At 37.0% G+C, this 15,447-nt stretch overlaps 1 protein-coding gene across 1 annotated transcript in view; it reads left to right on the top strand.

The window, feature by feature from the left end:
* Positions 1 to 15,447, top strand: part of abca12 (ATP-binding cassette, sub-family A (ABC1), member 12) — a 134,090-nt gene that overhangs the window by 8,787 nt on the left and 109,856 nt on the right. The window contains exons 4-8 of the mRNA XM_049484972.1: positions 1,447 to 1,627; positions 7,347 to 7,474; positions 8,731 to 8,807; positions 10,750 to 10,920; positions 14,112 to 14,305. Of these exons, the coding sequence (XP_049340929.1) occupies positions 1,447 to 1,627; positions 7,347 to 7,474; positions 8,731 to 8,807; positions 10,750 to 10,920; positions 14,112 to 14,305 (751 nt within the window). The remainder of the gene's footprint in view (positions 1 to 1,446; positions 1,628 to 7,346; positions 7,475 to 8,730; positions 8,808 to 10,749; positions 10,921 to 14,111; positions 14,306 to 15,447) is intronic.

Below are 15,447 nucleotides of genomic sequence, written 5' to 3' on the forward strand. Positions count from 1 at the left end.
TATAAATAGAAACATCAGATAAACTGATTCAGAAACTGAAGTGGTCTCTTCATTTTTTTACAGAGCTGTATAATATATCATAATATTTCAGAATGAATTATCCTGCAGTGCACTCACACTAAAGTAATGATACTCGTGACTCTCAGTCTCTTCAGCTCCGCTTGATAAATAAATGACTCTTGTGGTCTGATGATGGTCTTGAATGTCCTGTAAATATTAACTAGTTGAAACAGCTGAGCAGCTTATCTCTATTTGTCAGTTTCCTTTGTAAAGTTTGCTTTATTTAAACACTGATATAACAGCACGTGTTTGATTTTAGTGGAGAAGGTGTGTATTTATATTCTTTGCTCAGGATTTAGATAATTTGAAAAGCTGCAGGATTTGCTTGACAAACATTTCATTACTGTAAGAGCTTTGAAGTATTCAGTCGTCAGGAGTGTTAAATTGGCAGGTTCACTAAACCACAACTCCAAACACCATAAAAAATATGTATTAGGTTTAACCTATAGACTTGTACTGACTTTTAAAAGATTTAAGAAATGTTCATTAGATTTTATTGTATTTATGGAAATCTAGTAGTTCATATCATTGGATTGAATTCCGGTGGAAATGTATAATGCATATTATATTATTACACCTATACAGAGAACTGGAGAGAACTGGGAATGCTGGACATTGGTATATATTATGGGGATTCCCAAAACTAAAGCCTTATTGGTCAGATTTGCACAATATATAAAATATAAAATAATAAAATGAACCAGAGAATTGATACATTAATTTTAGGAGAGATCAGTCCTCAAGCAATATGATCAAATAGAGATTTATTATTTATTATTATAGTATCTTTAATATATTAATTATATATTTATATATTTTATAATATATTTATAATATCTGTGAAATATTCTTTTTATTGCAAGAGAAAAAAAAACATAACTAGAAGATAAAGGTGTATACCTGGTCCCCCAGTAATGAAGGAATGAATAAATACAAAAAATATATATGTAATGGAAAAAAATAACATTTGCTATTAGGCTGCATATGTCAAAATTGGCTAAACTATGGTCAAAATGTACAATTAACATGAAGAATAAAAGACCAGATTATATTGAAACACAAACAGAATAAACAACTACCCAGAAAACAATACAAATATATTTTATTTCTTCTGTTTTTGTTTTTTATTTATTTTTATTGCACATTAATTTAAGGGGTGTGTGTTAATAGATCCTTGTTCTGTATATGTTTTTTTTTATGTTAAAGGTATAAAAATATTTGATAATTGTGATATCAGAAGTGATAACAACTGGCACACACTGGAAAAATAAAGAATTACCAAAAAAAAGGATTTATTGTATTTAAGGCCAAACTTACATTTAATAATATTATTATTAATATGGCTTTATAAGCCCTTTTTTAAGCTTTTCTCTCTTTCTTTTTCAGGCTATGTGGCCCCACGGAATCTCCCGAGCGCAGGCTTCTTCCCCTTCCTGCAGACGCTCATGTGTAACACGGACAGCTCCTGCTCCAACAAGTCCTACCTTTCAGACCGGAGCTCCAGATCATATTCCTTACCGAGGAGCAGACGACCTCGCAGAGACTTACACACACCGGATACAGAGAGGTAGCAGAGTTAAAACCACCTTCATTCATCTTATTCTTCACTCTCTTTCTCTTTTACTCATACCTGTGGTCCAGTAGCTTATCCTAGCTATTAAAAAGGCTTTATTGAATATTTCCAGTTGGTATTTGATGAGCAAATATTATGTATTTCACCTTGCTTGGGCTGAAAAATGCTTGACTGCATCTTTACAATCTTATTTACCACCCTGTTACCACCCTATTGATGTTCCTCTCATGTAGAGTTGGGAATGTATAAATAGTGTCAATCAATTTCAAATTTAATCCGATTAATCGCAACAATAACAAGTGATTAATCACTTAATTAATCGACAATCACAGCTTGATTTATTGATAATCACTAAATGTACATAAAAGAATGAATGTAAGAAATGTAAAATTATTATATTATTTTTATATTAGTGGTGTCAATTAAGATACTAAGATAACAAGCTATTTAACCCTAACTGATGCAGTGAGTAGCTTCTTATTTGTTAAACAAACATGTAGAAAGACACATCCTGTGGTTGTTGATCTGTTTTAGAAGGATCAAATTACTGGCATGCATCAAGTAAATAAAAGATCTAAGGTGAAAAAACACTGAAACTACTAAAATCAGGCTATGAACTATCTAGTGAATTATACCAAAAAATAGAAAGACAGCGGGGGAAATGTCATCTTTGAGGAAGGAATGGAATCTGAAAAAATTCAAATCTTGATTGTAATCGGCGATCACTGGTGAAATTAAATCAAACAATCGTAGAATCAAAAACAACACTAGAACTGGGATTCTATGTTTAATAGTGAAAGTAAGAGCATTTCCAGGCATATTTAAAGATGACAATGTCAGGATTCATGGTGCTGGAATTGTGAAAGAGTTCAGGGTTCAGGGAGCATGGGATCATCATTTTCACACATGGATTGAGAGAGAGTTCACCACAGATCTTAATCTTTGGGATGTGCTGGATGGAGATGAGCTGCTTTGTGCAGTGGTCAGACTCTACCATCATCAATGCTGCTGCAAGATCTTGGTGAAAAATTAGTGCAACACTGGATTGATATAAATCTCGTGACATTGCAGAAGCTTGTGGAAACGATGACTCAGCGAATGCGTGCTGCAATCTAAGCTAAAGGAGGTTCAACCCAGTATTAGAGTGGCCTGGCAGTGTATTATTTTATAAGGCAGGGGTGTCCAAACCATTTGCTTTCTTTTTTTGCAGCGGCCTGCGAGGTATTTTAGAAATAGAATGAAAGTTAACCCGCTGTTAAGCAAGTTTTTATAGTGTGAGATTCAAAGCTTGAATGCTAGGTGTCAGAAACGGGGCAAAGAGTCTAAAATCGGAGAGAGTACTCAGTTGTAGCGCAGAAAAAGGGCAAAAGAGTCTAAAAGTTGTCGGAATTAAGGAGTTTAATATTAAGAGACATCATGAAATTAAACATCATTTTGAAAAATTGTTTACACAACACTGTCAAAGATAAATAAAATAGTGAGTCAAGCAAAATGGTGTGTACATAAAAATAATAAATAAAGTGTATCATTTAAAGTGGTATATTTCATTATTAGTTTTATTACATAGTCTTTGGCCCGTGACTTCAAATATATTTCTCCTTCTGGCCCCCAACAAAAAAAGTTTGGACACCCCTGTTATAAGGCATTACAGGAGGTTATTATTGCAAGTTGCAAGTTGCAAGAAGTTGTAACCACATTTATAATGACTTATACATATAAGCTGTTCGGTAGCATACATTTTTGATAGCACCTTTTGTTCCAGGAGTGTAGAAAGATTCCTCACCAAAAAGTGAACAAGCATTCCTTTCACTTGTCTCTTGTTATTTTTGAGTCAGTGCCTATTTGTAAGTCAAACACGTTCTATAGGACTTCAGCTGCAGTTAATGGTGTCAGCTTTAAAGGAAGTGAAGGCACACCTGGATACGTCAGTCAGTTTTTACACTGACACCACAAATGAACTCTGCCAGTGTCCAAGAGTTACCTGTTTCTCTGTTAGTGCGGGGAAGACATGTAATCAGCTCTTCTGTCACGATGTTAAACACGTTTAAATAGACAGATGGGCGTTTTTGTGGTGTAGTTCCTCGGGGGTTCCTCATAGTTCAGCCAAGAGCCATGTTTTAGCATTAAATTCCTTTGGGCCTGTTATTAATTATGGAGATTCCTCAGCTCAGTGTCTGCATATGCTGGATAGTTTATATCACATGGCTTATTAAAGAGGCTCTAAACCCTCTGATTATTGCTGACTCCACCCCCAGCTTGAATTTGAAAAAGTCTAAAAAATGGGAAGGCAGGGCACTGGGTGATGTATGGGTTTAAAGGCAGGGCAGGAGGGAGAGCTGATTGGCTGAGCTGCAGCAGCAGCAGCAGCAGCAGTGTGCCTCTGATAGCCGTGAGACCCAGTATAAGTATAAGGAATCTACCCTCAGAACTTAAAAAAAAATGCTAAAAATGCTAAAAAATGCTAATACATCACCAGCATTTGTAAAAAAAAAAAAAAAAAAAAAAAAAAGAATTACAGCAGGAGTTTGGGACAGCATTTGCTTTAAAAAAAATGTATGTGTTAAAGTTTTCAGGTTAATCACATGCGTTAGCGCATTAATGCGGAAAGCACTAATTTAAAAACATTCTTGGTAAACTCTTTCAAAATAAAATCATGGAGATCACAGTCTTCACTCTCTTAATTTGTTGTGTTTTGAAATTTTTGGATTGAATTGTGTATTGTGACAGCTTTAAGGTTTTCTGCACTTTTTGCCTGGAACAATCTACAAAATGAATTTAAGGTTTAAATTATTGTACAGTTGGACATGTTTAAGGCAATAGTGAAATCTACAATATTTCATATGACAATAAAAAATTACATGACAATATTTTATCATGTTGCATAAATGTTCATATTGTATTGAGAAAATACTTTTTTAAGCATGTTGAGGATATCATTGGTACTTAAACACAGAGAGAACTGTGTTTACACATTTTATTACAGAGAGTGTAAAATTATGTTTAATTGGATGTCACTGTGCTCAAAGCATGTAACCAAGCATTGGGATACGGAGGATATTAATTAAATTATTTTAGACTGAAACAAATCACACACTAAATTTTTTATTTAATTATTTTTTTCATGCATGTGGGGTGTCCTCACCATGGTCATGACTTGATTTTTGTCTCTAATAGGTAAAAAAAAAAAACCTGCACTGTTTAGCTTAGACATCTTAGACAATATTACTTTTTTCACCCTATATTATATATTATAAAAAAAAGTAATTAATTGGGAAATTAAACAGCAACGTTTAATTAAGCTTAAAGAAGTGCTTATAAAATAATAAATGAACTTTTTTAAATAAAGGTAAAAAAACACTACAGTATGAAGATATTTTTGAATATAAAATTTGATACGCGATTAAAAAAAAGAAAAAAAAAAAAAACGTCTGTAGAAAGATGGAGAAGACAGCTGTACAGAGTGTACTGTAGGTGTTTGAACTAAGATATCTAGGTAGATTGCCACGGCTGCTTCATGCTCTCAGAACAGTGAAGGCTAGTGGTGCAGAACAATGCTGGTCCTGTTGCTCGTGCTCTGTACATGTGCACACTCCTGATAGCTTTGCGTGATGCTGTTATCATCAAGGTTTGTCGTAGTACAGTGGTAAGGCATTTTATCAGAACATGAGGGATTATTCTCTCTTTCATGCACTGATAGTGTGATTGACAGCTGCTGTTTTCCCCAGAGAAGAACAGTAGAGTACTTTCAGTGGGGAGGAGACGTATCACCCAGAGCTTACTTCTGTTTTATATGTGCTGATCCGCTCTGTCAGTCTCTGTGCCATCCATCAAGTGTCTGCTTGTTTTTACCTTTGTTTAGTGCAGACATGAAGGTATTGTGTAAATGGCCTAGTCACGGAAGAATCCAGAATATCTTCTTTAGAAACAGTAGCTTATCGTGCATCACATAAATACTTCTGTGTTGAAGCTGTGCCCTAGCCCAGTGTTTCTCAACCAGGGTGCCGCGGCACCCTGGGGTGCCGTCTGGCTTCATCGGGGGTGCCGTCAAAATATTGCGCCTCACGTGCATATTTCCTTTCCAGAGTCAGCTCGTGTCGGGGTTTGTCCCAATTCACAGGCAGCATACTTCGAAGGATGCGACCCACAGAGGCGGTGTATTACTGCGCAGCTGTGACGCAATCTGTCTTCGAATACAGCCTCCCCCACGCGATGCACGCGCTATTTTATTTCATATTCCGCCAGCAACACCCCTCGTTCTCACCTGAAGTACTGCGCCAGCCCCCCCCCCCCCCGTTCTCACCTGAAGTACTGCGCTAGCACCCCCTCCCCCGTTCTCACCTGAAGTACTGCGCCAGCACCCCCCCCCGTTCTCACCTGAAGTACTGCGCCAGCACCAACCCCGCCCCCCCCCCCCCCCGTAAACTGGGGTGCCTTGACATCTCGCATATACTTAAAGGGTGTCGTGATAGAAAAAAGGTTGAGAAACGCTGCCCTAGCCTATGCATACCCTGTGCGTTGCCGCAGACCTATACGCCATAGCATATGCCATAGCCTGTGTTGTAACCTATGCTGTAGCCTATGCCGTAACCTACACATACCCTGTGCATAGCTGTGGACCCCACACCATAGCCTGTGCCGTAACCTACGCCGTACCCTATGCCATAACCTACGCATACCCTGTGCATATTTGTGGACCCTACGCCATAGCCAGGTATTGGAATTCCCAAGCTGTCCCCAAAGGTAACACTTCATTATCAATATATGTACATACTGCTATCCCATGACATGTCAATGACATGGCATGGCTACTTTTTCGGCATTTGCATAAATGGCCCAGTCACGGAAGAATTCGGAATATCCTCTTTAAAAACATTAGCTTACTGTGCATCACATAAAGGCCAATTTATACTTCTTTGTTGAACCTGTGCCATAGCCTATGCATACCCTGTGCGAAGCCACAGACCGATATGCCATAGTCTGTAGCATAGAGAATGTCATAGCCTATGTCGTAGCCTATACATACCCTGTCCATAGTTGCTGACCCTACGCCATAGCCTGCGCCATAGCCTATGCCGTAGCCTTAACCGTAGCCTATGTCATAACCAACACGGTAGCCTATGTCGTAACCATATGCATACCCTGTGCATAGCTGTGGACCTTACAACATAGCCATGTGTTGGAATTTCCAAGCTGTCCCCTGAGTTAACACTTCATTATCAATTTACATACTGCTATCCCATGACATCCAATTTGACAAAGTTTGAAAGACAAGACAAGACAAGACAAGAAAAGAAAACAACCAGATGTACCATATAGAACTGCGCAATATTGGACAAAACTGGTATTGCAATATTTTGTCGTTCTATAATATAAAAAAATATATAGCAATTTTAATAGATTTCCTTAAAAAATACAGTTCATTTATTAATTATTCGTGGTTGTGGCAGTGAACACACACATATACACACACACAGTGTCTTGCTTTCATGGGGTCCAACCCACCCAACAAGGGTATCGAAGGGTTTTGAACCCACAAACTTGTCATGGGTGGCCCTGTGGTCTAACTGCCTTAACCCTTTAACTTCCTCATCAAGGAAAAAGCAATGAAATATTTTTAATTTTGTGTTTTTTGTTTCTTTAGGTTTTTTACAGCGTAGGTTTTTTTTTACATTAGCACATTTATAATTTCATTTTCTCACTTTTTCTTATCCAGCTCATCGCCACTACTTGAAGGCCTACCTCACCTGGCCCACCTACAGAAAGGAGGTTTGGTTCATGCCATCCTGAAGAGAGACACATCCAACCAGTCCGGGATCCTGGACCTATGGGACACAATGCTGAGTGCGTATTTACTTTAAACCATCTACCAGTGCATATATACATTACTTTGACCCATGAAAAACTAATTGCAATGCTAATGAGTCTCAAAACCTGTGTAGTAAAGCCACTACAGATGGTTCAGAACCTGTTCTTCAACCAGCCAATTTGGGCACAGGTCATTCCACTGCACATAGAGCTACACTGGCTACCAGTTGCTGCTCATATAAAACACAAAGCTCTTATGATTGCCTACAAGGTGATGATGGAACAGGGTCCCTACAGGATCCTACATACACTCACTCTTTAAGGTCTATGTTACCTCCTGGCTGCTGTGCTCCTCCAGTGAATGTCGCCTAGCTTCACCAAACATTTACCACACAAAGAAATTCAGACTGTTCTCATGCAGAGTTCCCCATTGGTGGAACAAACTACCTTCTACTACCAGATCAGGAGAATCTCTCGCTATCTTTAATAAACTCCTGAAGACAGAGCTCTTCAAAGAGCACTTACTCTCCTAACACCTCTAACTAACACCTCTAACTCTCATATCCCACTATTTCCCTTTGGCCTAAGATGTTTTTGTCTTAGACTTCTACAGGGGTTGGACAATGAAACTGAAACACCTGTCATTTTAGTGTGGAAGGTTTCATGGCTAAATTGGAGCAGCCTGGTGGCCAATCTTCATTAATTGCACATTGCACCAGTAAGAGCAGAGTGTGAAGGTTCAATTAGCATCTTACTTGCGCATCTGTGACCAAGACAGCAAGTCTTTGTGACGTTTCAAGAGCCACGGTATCCAGGGTAATGTCAGCATACCACCAAGAAGGACCAACCACATCCAACAGGATTAACTGTGGACGCTGTAAGAGGAAGCTGTCTGAAAGGGATGTTCGGGTGCTAACCCGGATTGTATCCAAAAAACATAAAACCACGGCTGCTCAAATCACGGCAGAATTCAATGTGCACCTTAACTCTCCTGTTTCCAGCAGAACTGTCCGTCATCACAATAAATTATTTTGGTCTAAATCCAGGTGTTTCAGTTTCATTGTCCAACCCCTGTATGTCCTCTATTGCTAAAGTACATCATTATTTTTAAATCACTTTGGATAAAAGCATCCGCTAAATGTAATGTAATGTAATATAATGTAATTACCTAATCACTAATCACTGTTTGATAATTAATTAATCTGTTTGTATTATAAAATGCCTTTTGGAACAATGCTCTTTGTCTGACAGCCACAGATGTGACTAAACAAGTTTTGCTCCCCCCCCCCCAGATTCCAGCGCTGATATTTCAACAAACATGACTGCCACCTTCCTGAACGTCTTAAACAGCACTGTACTGGCAGATCAGGTTAGTGGCATGGCATTAATGTATGCTGATTCATGGCTTTATCTGTCATCTCCGTCTTGTCTGTCCAGCTGATAATAAATAGCTGTGGATTCCAGAGTTATTTCAGCGTAACCACACTACATTCTGACATTAGTATTGTATTACTGTATCTGGGTGAATTATTTTAATAGCTTTTGTAGATACTGACACTTCAGTAGCGTGGATTTTAATTCTAGCCTTTTAAATACCTGTATTAAGGCTAGGAGATAGCTCCAAAGTAGTAAATGCACCTAAATTGACACACCATCTGAGCATTGTGAAATAATTTGTAGTTAACATGTTCTAGCATCTCTAAGTGGTGAAGCAGATTAAGGTGCTGCCACTATGATCAGGAGATTGCTGGTTCGAATCCTGGTCATGCAGCTTGCCATCAGCTGCCAGAGTCCTGAAAAAGCACAATTGGCCTTGCTCTCTCTGGGTAGATAGATAGCACTCTTTCCTCTTATCACTCCTAGGGTGATGTCAATCGGCAGAAGGCGTCTGTGAGCTGATGTATCAACAGCAGCTTGAAAAGAGGCAGTGGCTGATTTCACATACACACAATAAATTATTTGTTTTCTGGTTGATACAGTATTTCTACTGAGAGTATCTGAAGCATTTAGACAGAGGAAAGTAACAAGACTACAGTGTTTACTACCTTATTTAGCTGTTGTGAACTTTTGGTGACTGTTGGTTGATATTAAAGTTCTTATGGCGTTCCACAGAGTTTTACTCTAGGGCCAATAAAACTGATATAAATAACTATAAAACTGCATTTCTGAGAGTGAAGGCCTGAAGTGTAGCTTACATACAGGTTCTAATGGGTAAAGCACTAAACACTAACAAATATAATGTTAGGAAATTTACAGGTGTAAACTCTATAGATTTCAGACCTTAATTTTTTAATGCGTGCTGATTTTTTTTTCTGAGATCATCTAATGTACCACCTTGGGATGCTTCGAGAACCAACAGTGGTTCCTGCACCCAAAGGCGTAATCGACACATTTTCTAATATGAATCAAATCCATCCCTATAGTGATTTTAGAACAACATTTGTGGAATTACATTTACATTTACTCCACATTACGTTTACTGTTGTTAGAAAACAAAAAAAAATATGTGTGCAATTTCTGAATTATATACATATATGACAAAACCTAATTTTGTAATATTTAAAATAAAATAATACCAGATTTGGTTTTAATTGCTCACAATAAAAACAGCATGCGAAACACTGTTTCAAAATAAAAGTTTTTTTTTTTTTTTTTACAATTTATCATTTTTAGGGGAGGCCAATCCCCCCCCCAGTTCCTACTCCAATGCCTGTACTACAGTTTGAGATCCACTGATCTATATGAATAGTGCTTATTAAGCATTTTTTCCCAATCAGTTAGTCTGTATCTAATTAGACCTGATCCATGTTCCACACTATTTTAATTTTAAGACTTAATTTTAATTTCTGCTCTGAATTCTAAATGGCAAATTGTCTTTAACCTCTGTTTAGTTTAGTGCACATCTCCAGCGCAGACCTGCGAGTTCAGCCGCCGCCGTACAAGATAAATGTTTGTTTTTCTTCTGGAAACTATAAGGCAACAAACGCAAGATAATGAAGCACCTGCTTCTGAACAAAGCAGGACAGACCTCAGGCACACACACCAGGTTTAATGAGCTGAGAAAGCAATTGTGGTGCTGTCTGTTCAAATACATTACGTGCTCCTTTGTGGGGAAAAAAGAAAGAAAGAAATTGCGTGTGTGTGTGTGTGTGTGTGTTGTGTCTCGGCGCAGTAATGCTGATAAGATTTTTCATAGATCACTGGTCTGATGTCAGATCATTAGATTAGACCTGCGATGATGACAGTCTCTCAGACTGATTGAATGAAGATAACGGCTCATACTTTTTTAATTCTGTTCTGTTTCTTTTTAGAACACCCTGAAAGCCATCCTGGACTCGGTGGGCACCCTGAAGAACTCCTTCTGCAGTTTCTACATGTCTGGCTTGAACCTTTCTAACACAGACCACCTCAGCTCTGCAGTGGTCCGACTCTGCAGCTCCAACGATACAGTGGTGGAAGTGTCCCTGGCAACTCTTAATGAGGTGGGGATTCAATTCCTACACCTATGATGTATATTTACAGTACAGGCCAAAAGTTGGACACACCTTTTCTTTATTTTCATGACTATTTACATTGTAGATTCTCACTGAAGGCATATATATTCTAGTTTCTTCAAAATAGCCACCGTTTGCTCTGATTACTGCTTTGCACACTACTGGCATCATTCTCTCAATGAGCTTCATTAAGAGGTGGTCACCTGAAATAGTTTTCCAACAGTCTTGAAGGAGTTGAAGGAGTTCCCAGAGGTGTTTAATAGCACTTGTTGCCCCTTTGCCTTCTTCACTCTGCGGTCCAGCTCACCCCAAACCATCTGGATTGGGTTCAGGTCCGGTGACTGTGGAGGACAGCAAATGTTTTGTTAAGTACATAAAACTCCACATGTGTTCATTCATAGTTTTGATGCCTTCAGTTATAATCTACAATGCAAATAGTCCTAAAAATATAGAAAACGCATTGAATGAGAAGGTGTGTCTAAACTTTATATATATATATATATATATATATATATATATATATATATATATATATATATATATATATATATATATATTATATACAGGGATTACAATTTAATATACTTTAATATACAGCTCTGAAAAAAAATAAGCGACCACTTAAAAATTATGTGTTTCTTTGATTTTACCAAATTTAAAAACCTCTGGAATATAATCAAGAGGAAATATGGGTGATCACAGCCATCAAACCAAACTGAACTGCTTGAATTTTTGCACCAGGAGTAAAGGCATAATGTTATCCAAAAGCTAACTGGAAAAAAAAATTAAGAGACCACTTTAGTTTCTGAATCAGTTTCTCTGATTTTGCTATTTATAGATTTATGTTTGAGTAAAATGAACATTGTTGTTTAATTCTGTAAACTACAGACAACATTTCTCCCAAATCCCAAATATTCCAATATTGTCATTTAGAGCATTTTTTTTTTCAGAAAATGAGAAATGGCTGAAATAACAAAAAAGATGCAGAACTTTCAGACCTCAAATAATGCAAAGAAAACAACTTTATAACATATTATAAATGGTTTTTAATCACAGTTTTCATGCATCTTGGCATGTTCTCCTCCACCAGTCTTACACACTGCATTTGGATGACTTTATGCCTTTACTCCTGGTGCACAAATTCAAGAAGTTCAGCTTGGTTTGATGGCTTGTGATCATTCATCAGGTTTTCTATTTGGTAAAATCAAAGAAACTCTTTTTTTTTTCCAGAGCTGTATATGGGCAGCTCAGAACAATACATACATGGAAATGCATACATATATAAACAAGGAAACACAGTATTTGATAACAACAGATAAAACAAACAGACCTAACAGGTATTAAAGGAAGTAAATCAAACACTTTCTTATCAGCAAACCTCAATTTTAAATCAGCGTACTGCATATAGCAACCAGCAAATCTTGTGGTTTTGTGGTTCAGTCAAATGAACTAAAACATTTGCCTGTAGGTTTTTTGAGCTATAGGATCCTACTCTCATGCAAAAACCTTGTATGTATGTTTTTTTCTGATTTTCAGTCTTTGGCATAATGTGAATCTGGCAGGTGTTTTTTTACATTGGTCCAAAATATCATAATGAATGGGTCAGTAGATATCCTCGCAAATGACTTAGAAACAGAATAAAAACTTTTTTATCATTGACTTCCATTGAAAGTTGGTTAAGAAGACAGAAATGCATAATATAAAAGCCACTGAACAAAATGCATAAAATGCCCACAGTTTCACACAGTTAGTGTGTTGTGCAATAAACTATATATTAAAATATATACAAAATGTTTTTATAAATCATATCAACATCATTGAAACATATATACAGTATTTATTTATAATTTGTTTTTGTATGTATTATATATTATACAGGTGCTTCTCAAAAAAGTAATACCATTGATACTATTGAAAAAGTTACTTTATTTCAGTAATTCAGTTCAAAATGTGAAACTCATACATATATTATATAGATGTATTAAACACAGAGTGATATGTCTTTTATTGTTGATGATTATGGCTTATTGCTATCTTGGCAACTGAAAAAAAAGACAGGTGTGCCACTGTCTGAAGAGAACCTAAACAGACATCAACAGTCACATGTTCATTGCTGTCTTGGAAACCCTCTGTCAACCTCTGCACAGCTAAAAAAAACTTTTATGGAGATGTGGATTTCATTTTCCAGCAAGACTTGGCACAATGCCCACACTGCCAAAATGTCCACCAATTGGTCTTATATAATAATCAAATTCTTCTGAGACCATGGGGTTTTCATTGACTGTAAGCCATAATCATCAACAATAAAAGAAATAAACGCTTAGAATAGATTCACTTTGTGTGTAATACATCTGTATAATATGTGAATTTCACATTTTGAACTTAAATACTAAAATAAAGTAATTTTTCAATGATCCCAGTGTCCAATTTCTAAGACACTATACATTTTATTAGCTTACAGCTCTCATAAAATTAGAATTTACTATATAAGACCAATTGATATTTTTTGGCAGTGTGGGCAGTGTGCCAAATCCTGCTGGAAAATGAAATCCACTCTGGGTTTTCTTACCAGATTTTCCGGTAGACACTGGACTTGATATAACAGAGTGGACCAGAATGAAACAGATACAGGGCTAGAGTCTGTAATTATAGAACAACAAAGTTCTCCCATATGTTCAGTGAAGCTAGAAACTATAATAATGTGTGTAGAAACATAGATACAAATCATAATGCTATGCTTGATCAGTGTAAATTAACATTAAATTATTATTTAGTTTGTACATTGATGGTCTTTATTGTGGTAAAAGCCACACATTCAGTCTGAATAGAAGACTAGAATCAATCCACCTGAGCTCCACCTGTTCCTATGTCCATCCTATGGATGATGGGGAATCCTTTGAGTTCTCTCTCTCTCTCTCTTTCTCTCTCTCTCTCTCTCTTTCTCTGTCAGTTACGATCACACCCTGTTAGTCAAACAAAATGCATACGTTCAACAAAAGAGCAGATTAAGAACGTTGCGTGAGTGGAAAAACGACATATTTGAAAGGTAAAATGCCACGTGAGTGAAGTCATGGGATGTCTGCCCACGTCTTCTTTTCATCAGTTGAAAGTAATGTATGTGTGTGTGTGTGTGTGTGTGTGTGTGTGTGTTTGTTGGGTGTGTGTGTGTGTTTCGGCAGTTCCTGGCTCAATCTGTGCTCCAAAATCCGGTGAGTGTGATTCAGTCGATCGAGATGGCTGTGATGGCACTGGGTCAGATGCAGACGGATACTCCCCTGTGGGACTTCCTGCTGGGACTGCCCAACCTCTTCCAGAACAGCTCAGATCAGGGGAACATCATGTCCGTAACAAACAGTTTGCTGGAGCTGAAGAGGTGAGAGAGTTCAGGAGTCTAATAGAGTGAACACAGAACATCATATACTGTATATATCAGTATATACAGATATACAGAGGAGCTTAAAAGTTTATGAACCCTGTTAGAAGTTTCTACATTTCTGCACATACATTAATATTAAAAGACCACTTCAGTTTCTGAATATTTATAGGGATATGTTTGTGTAAAATTCCAAATAAAACTATTGTCATTTAGAGCATTTATTTGCAGAAAATGAGAAATGGCTAAAATAACAACAACAAAAAAAAAGATTCAGAGCTTTCAGACATCAAATAATGCAACAAAAAAACAAGTATATATTCATAAAGTTTTAAGAGTTCAGAAATCAATATTTGGTGGAATAATCCTGGTGGTTTTTAATCACAGTTTTTTCATGCATCTTGGTATCATGCCCTCCTCCACCAGTCTTACACACTGCTTTTGGATAACTTTATGCTGCTTTACTCCTGGTGCAGAAATTCAAGCAGTTCAGTTTGGTTTGATGGCTTTTGATCATCCATCTTCCTCTTGATTATATTCCAGAGGTTTTCAATTTGGTAAAATCAAAGAAACTCTTATTTCTTCAGAGCTGTATATGATCTGAAATGCCATCAGATTTTCACAGTCCTAAAAAGTATATAAAGAGAATCCAGTTAAACAAATGAGACAAAAATATTATACTTTGTAATTTATTGATTGAGGAAAATGATCCAATATTGCTCATTCGAATCCTGGTGATGCAGCTTGCCATCGGCTGCTGGTGCCCAGAGAAAGCACAATTGAATTTAAAACACACCCATGATTAAGTAAGAGAATTAGTTCATACCTTTTGTAGGTTTCGAGCTGCGCAAGGTGAATTTTTTTGCGCCCCCACGATACCAAAGACTGTCCGACACGCCCTAAATCAAGCTGCGCAATGCGCAATTGATCTGTGTGCTGTAGGTCGCTTAAATAGGAATGTTTTAAAGAGTGCTCATTTGATTAGTATCCAACCTAGGGCAAATTTTCAAGATAAGTCATTGCTTTGCTTTTTTTTTTGCTATTTATTTTTATTTTATTTTTTTTTGGCTTATTTAAAATGGTGATGAACAATGTAGGCTTTATATGTCTTATTTCATCTTAAGTAAAAAAATTTATCATTC

The sequence above is a fragment of the Astyanax mexicanus genome, chromosome 11 (genome assembly GCF_023375975.1).
Source record: "Astyanax mexicanus isolate ESR-SI-001 chromosome 11, AstMex3_surface, whole genome shotgun sequence".
NCBI classification, from domain to species: Eukaryota; Metazoa; Chordata; class Actinopteri; order Characiformes; family Acestrorhamphidae; genus Astyanax; species Astyanax mexicanus.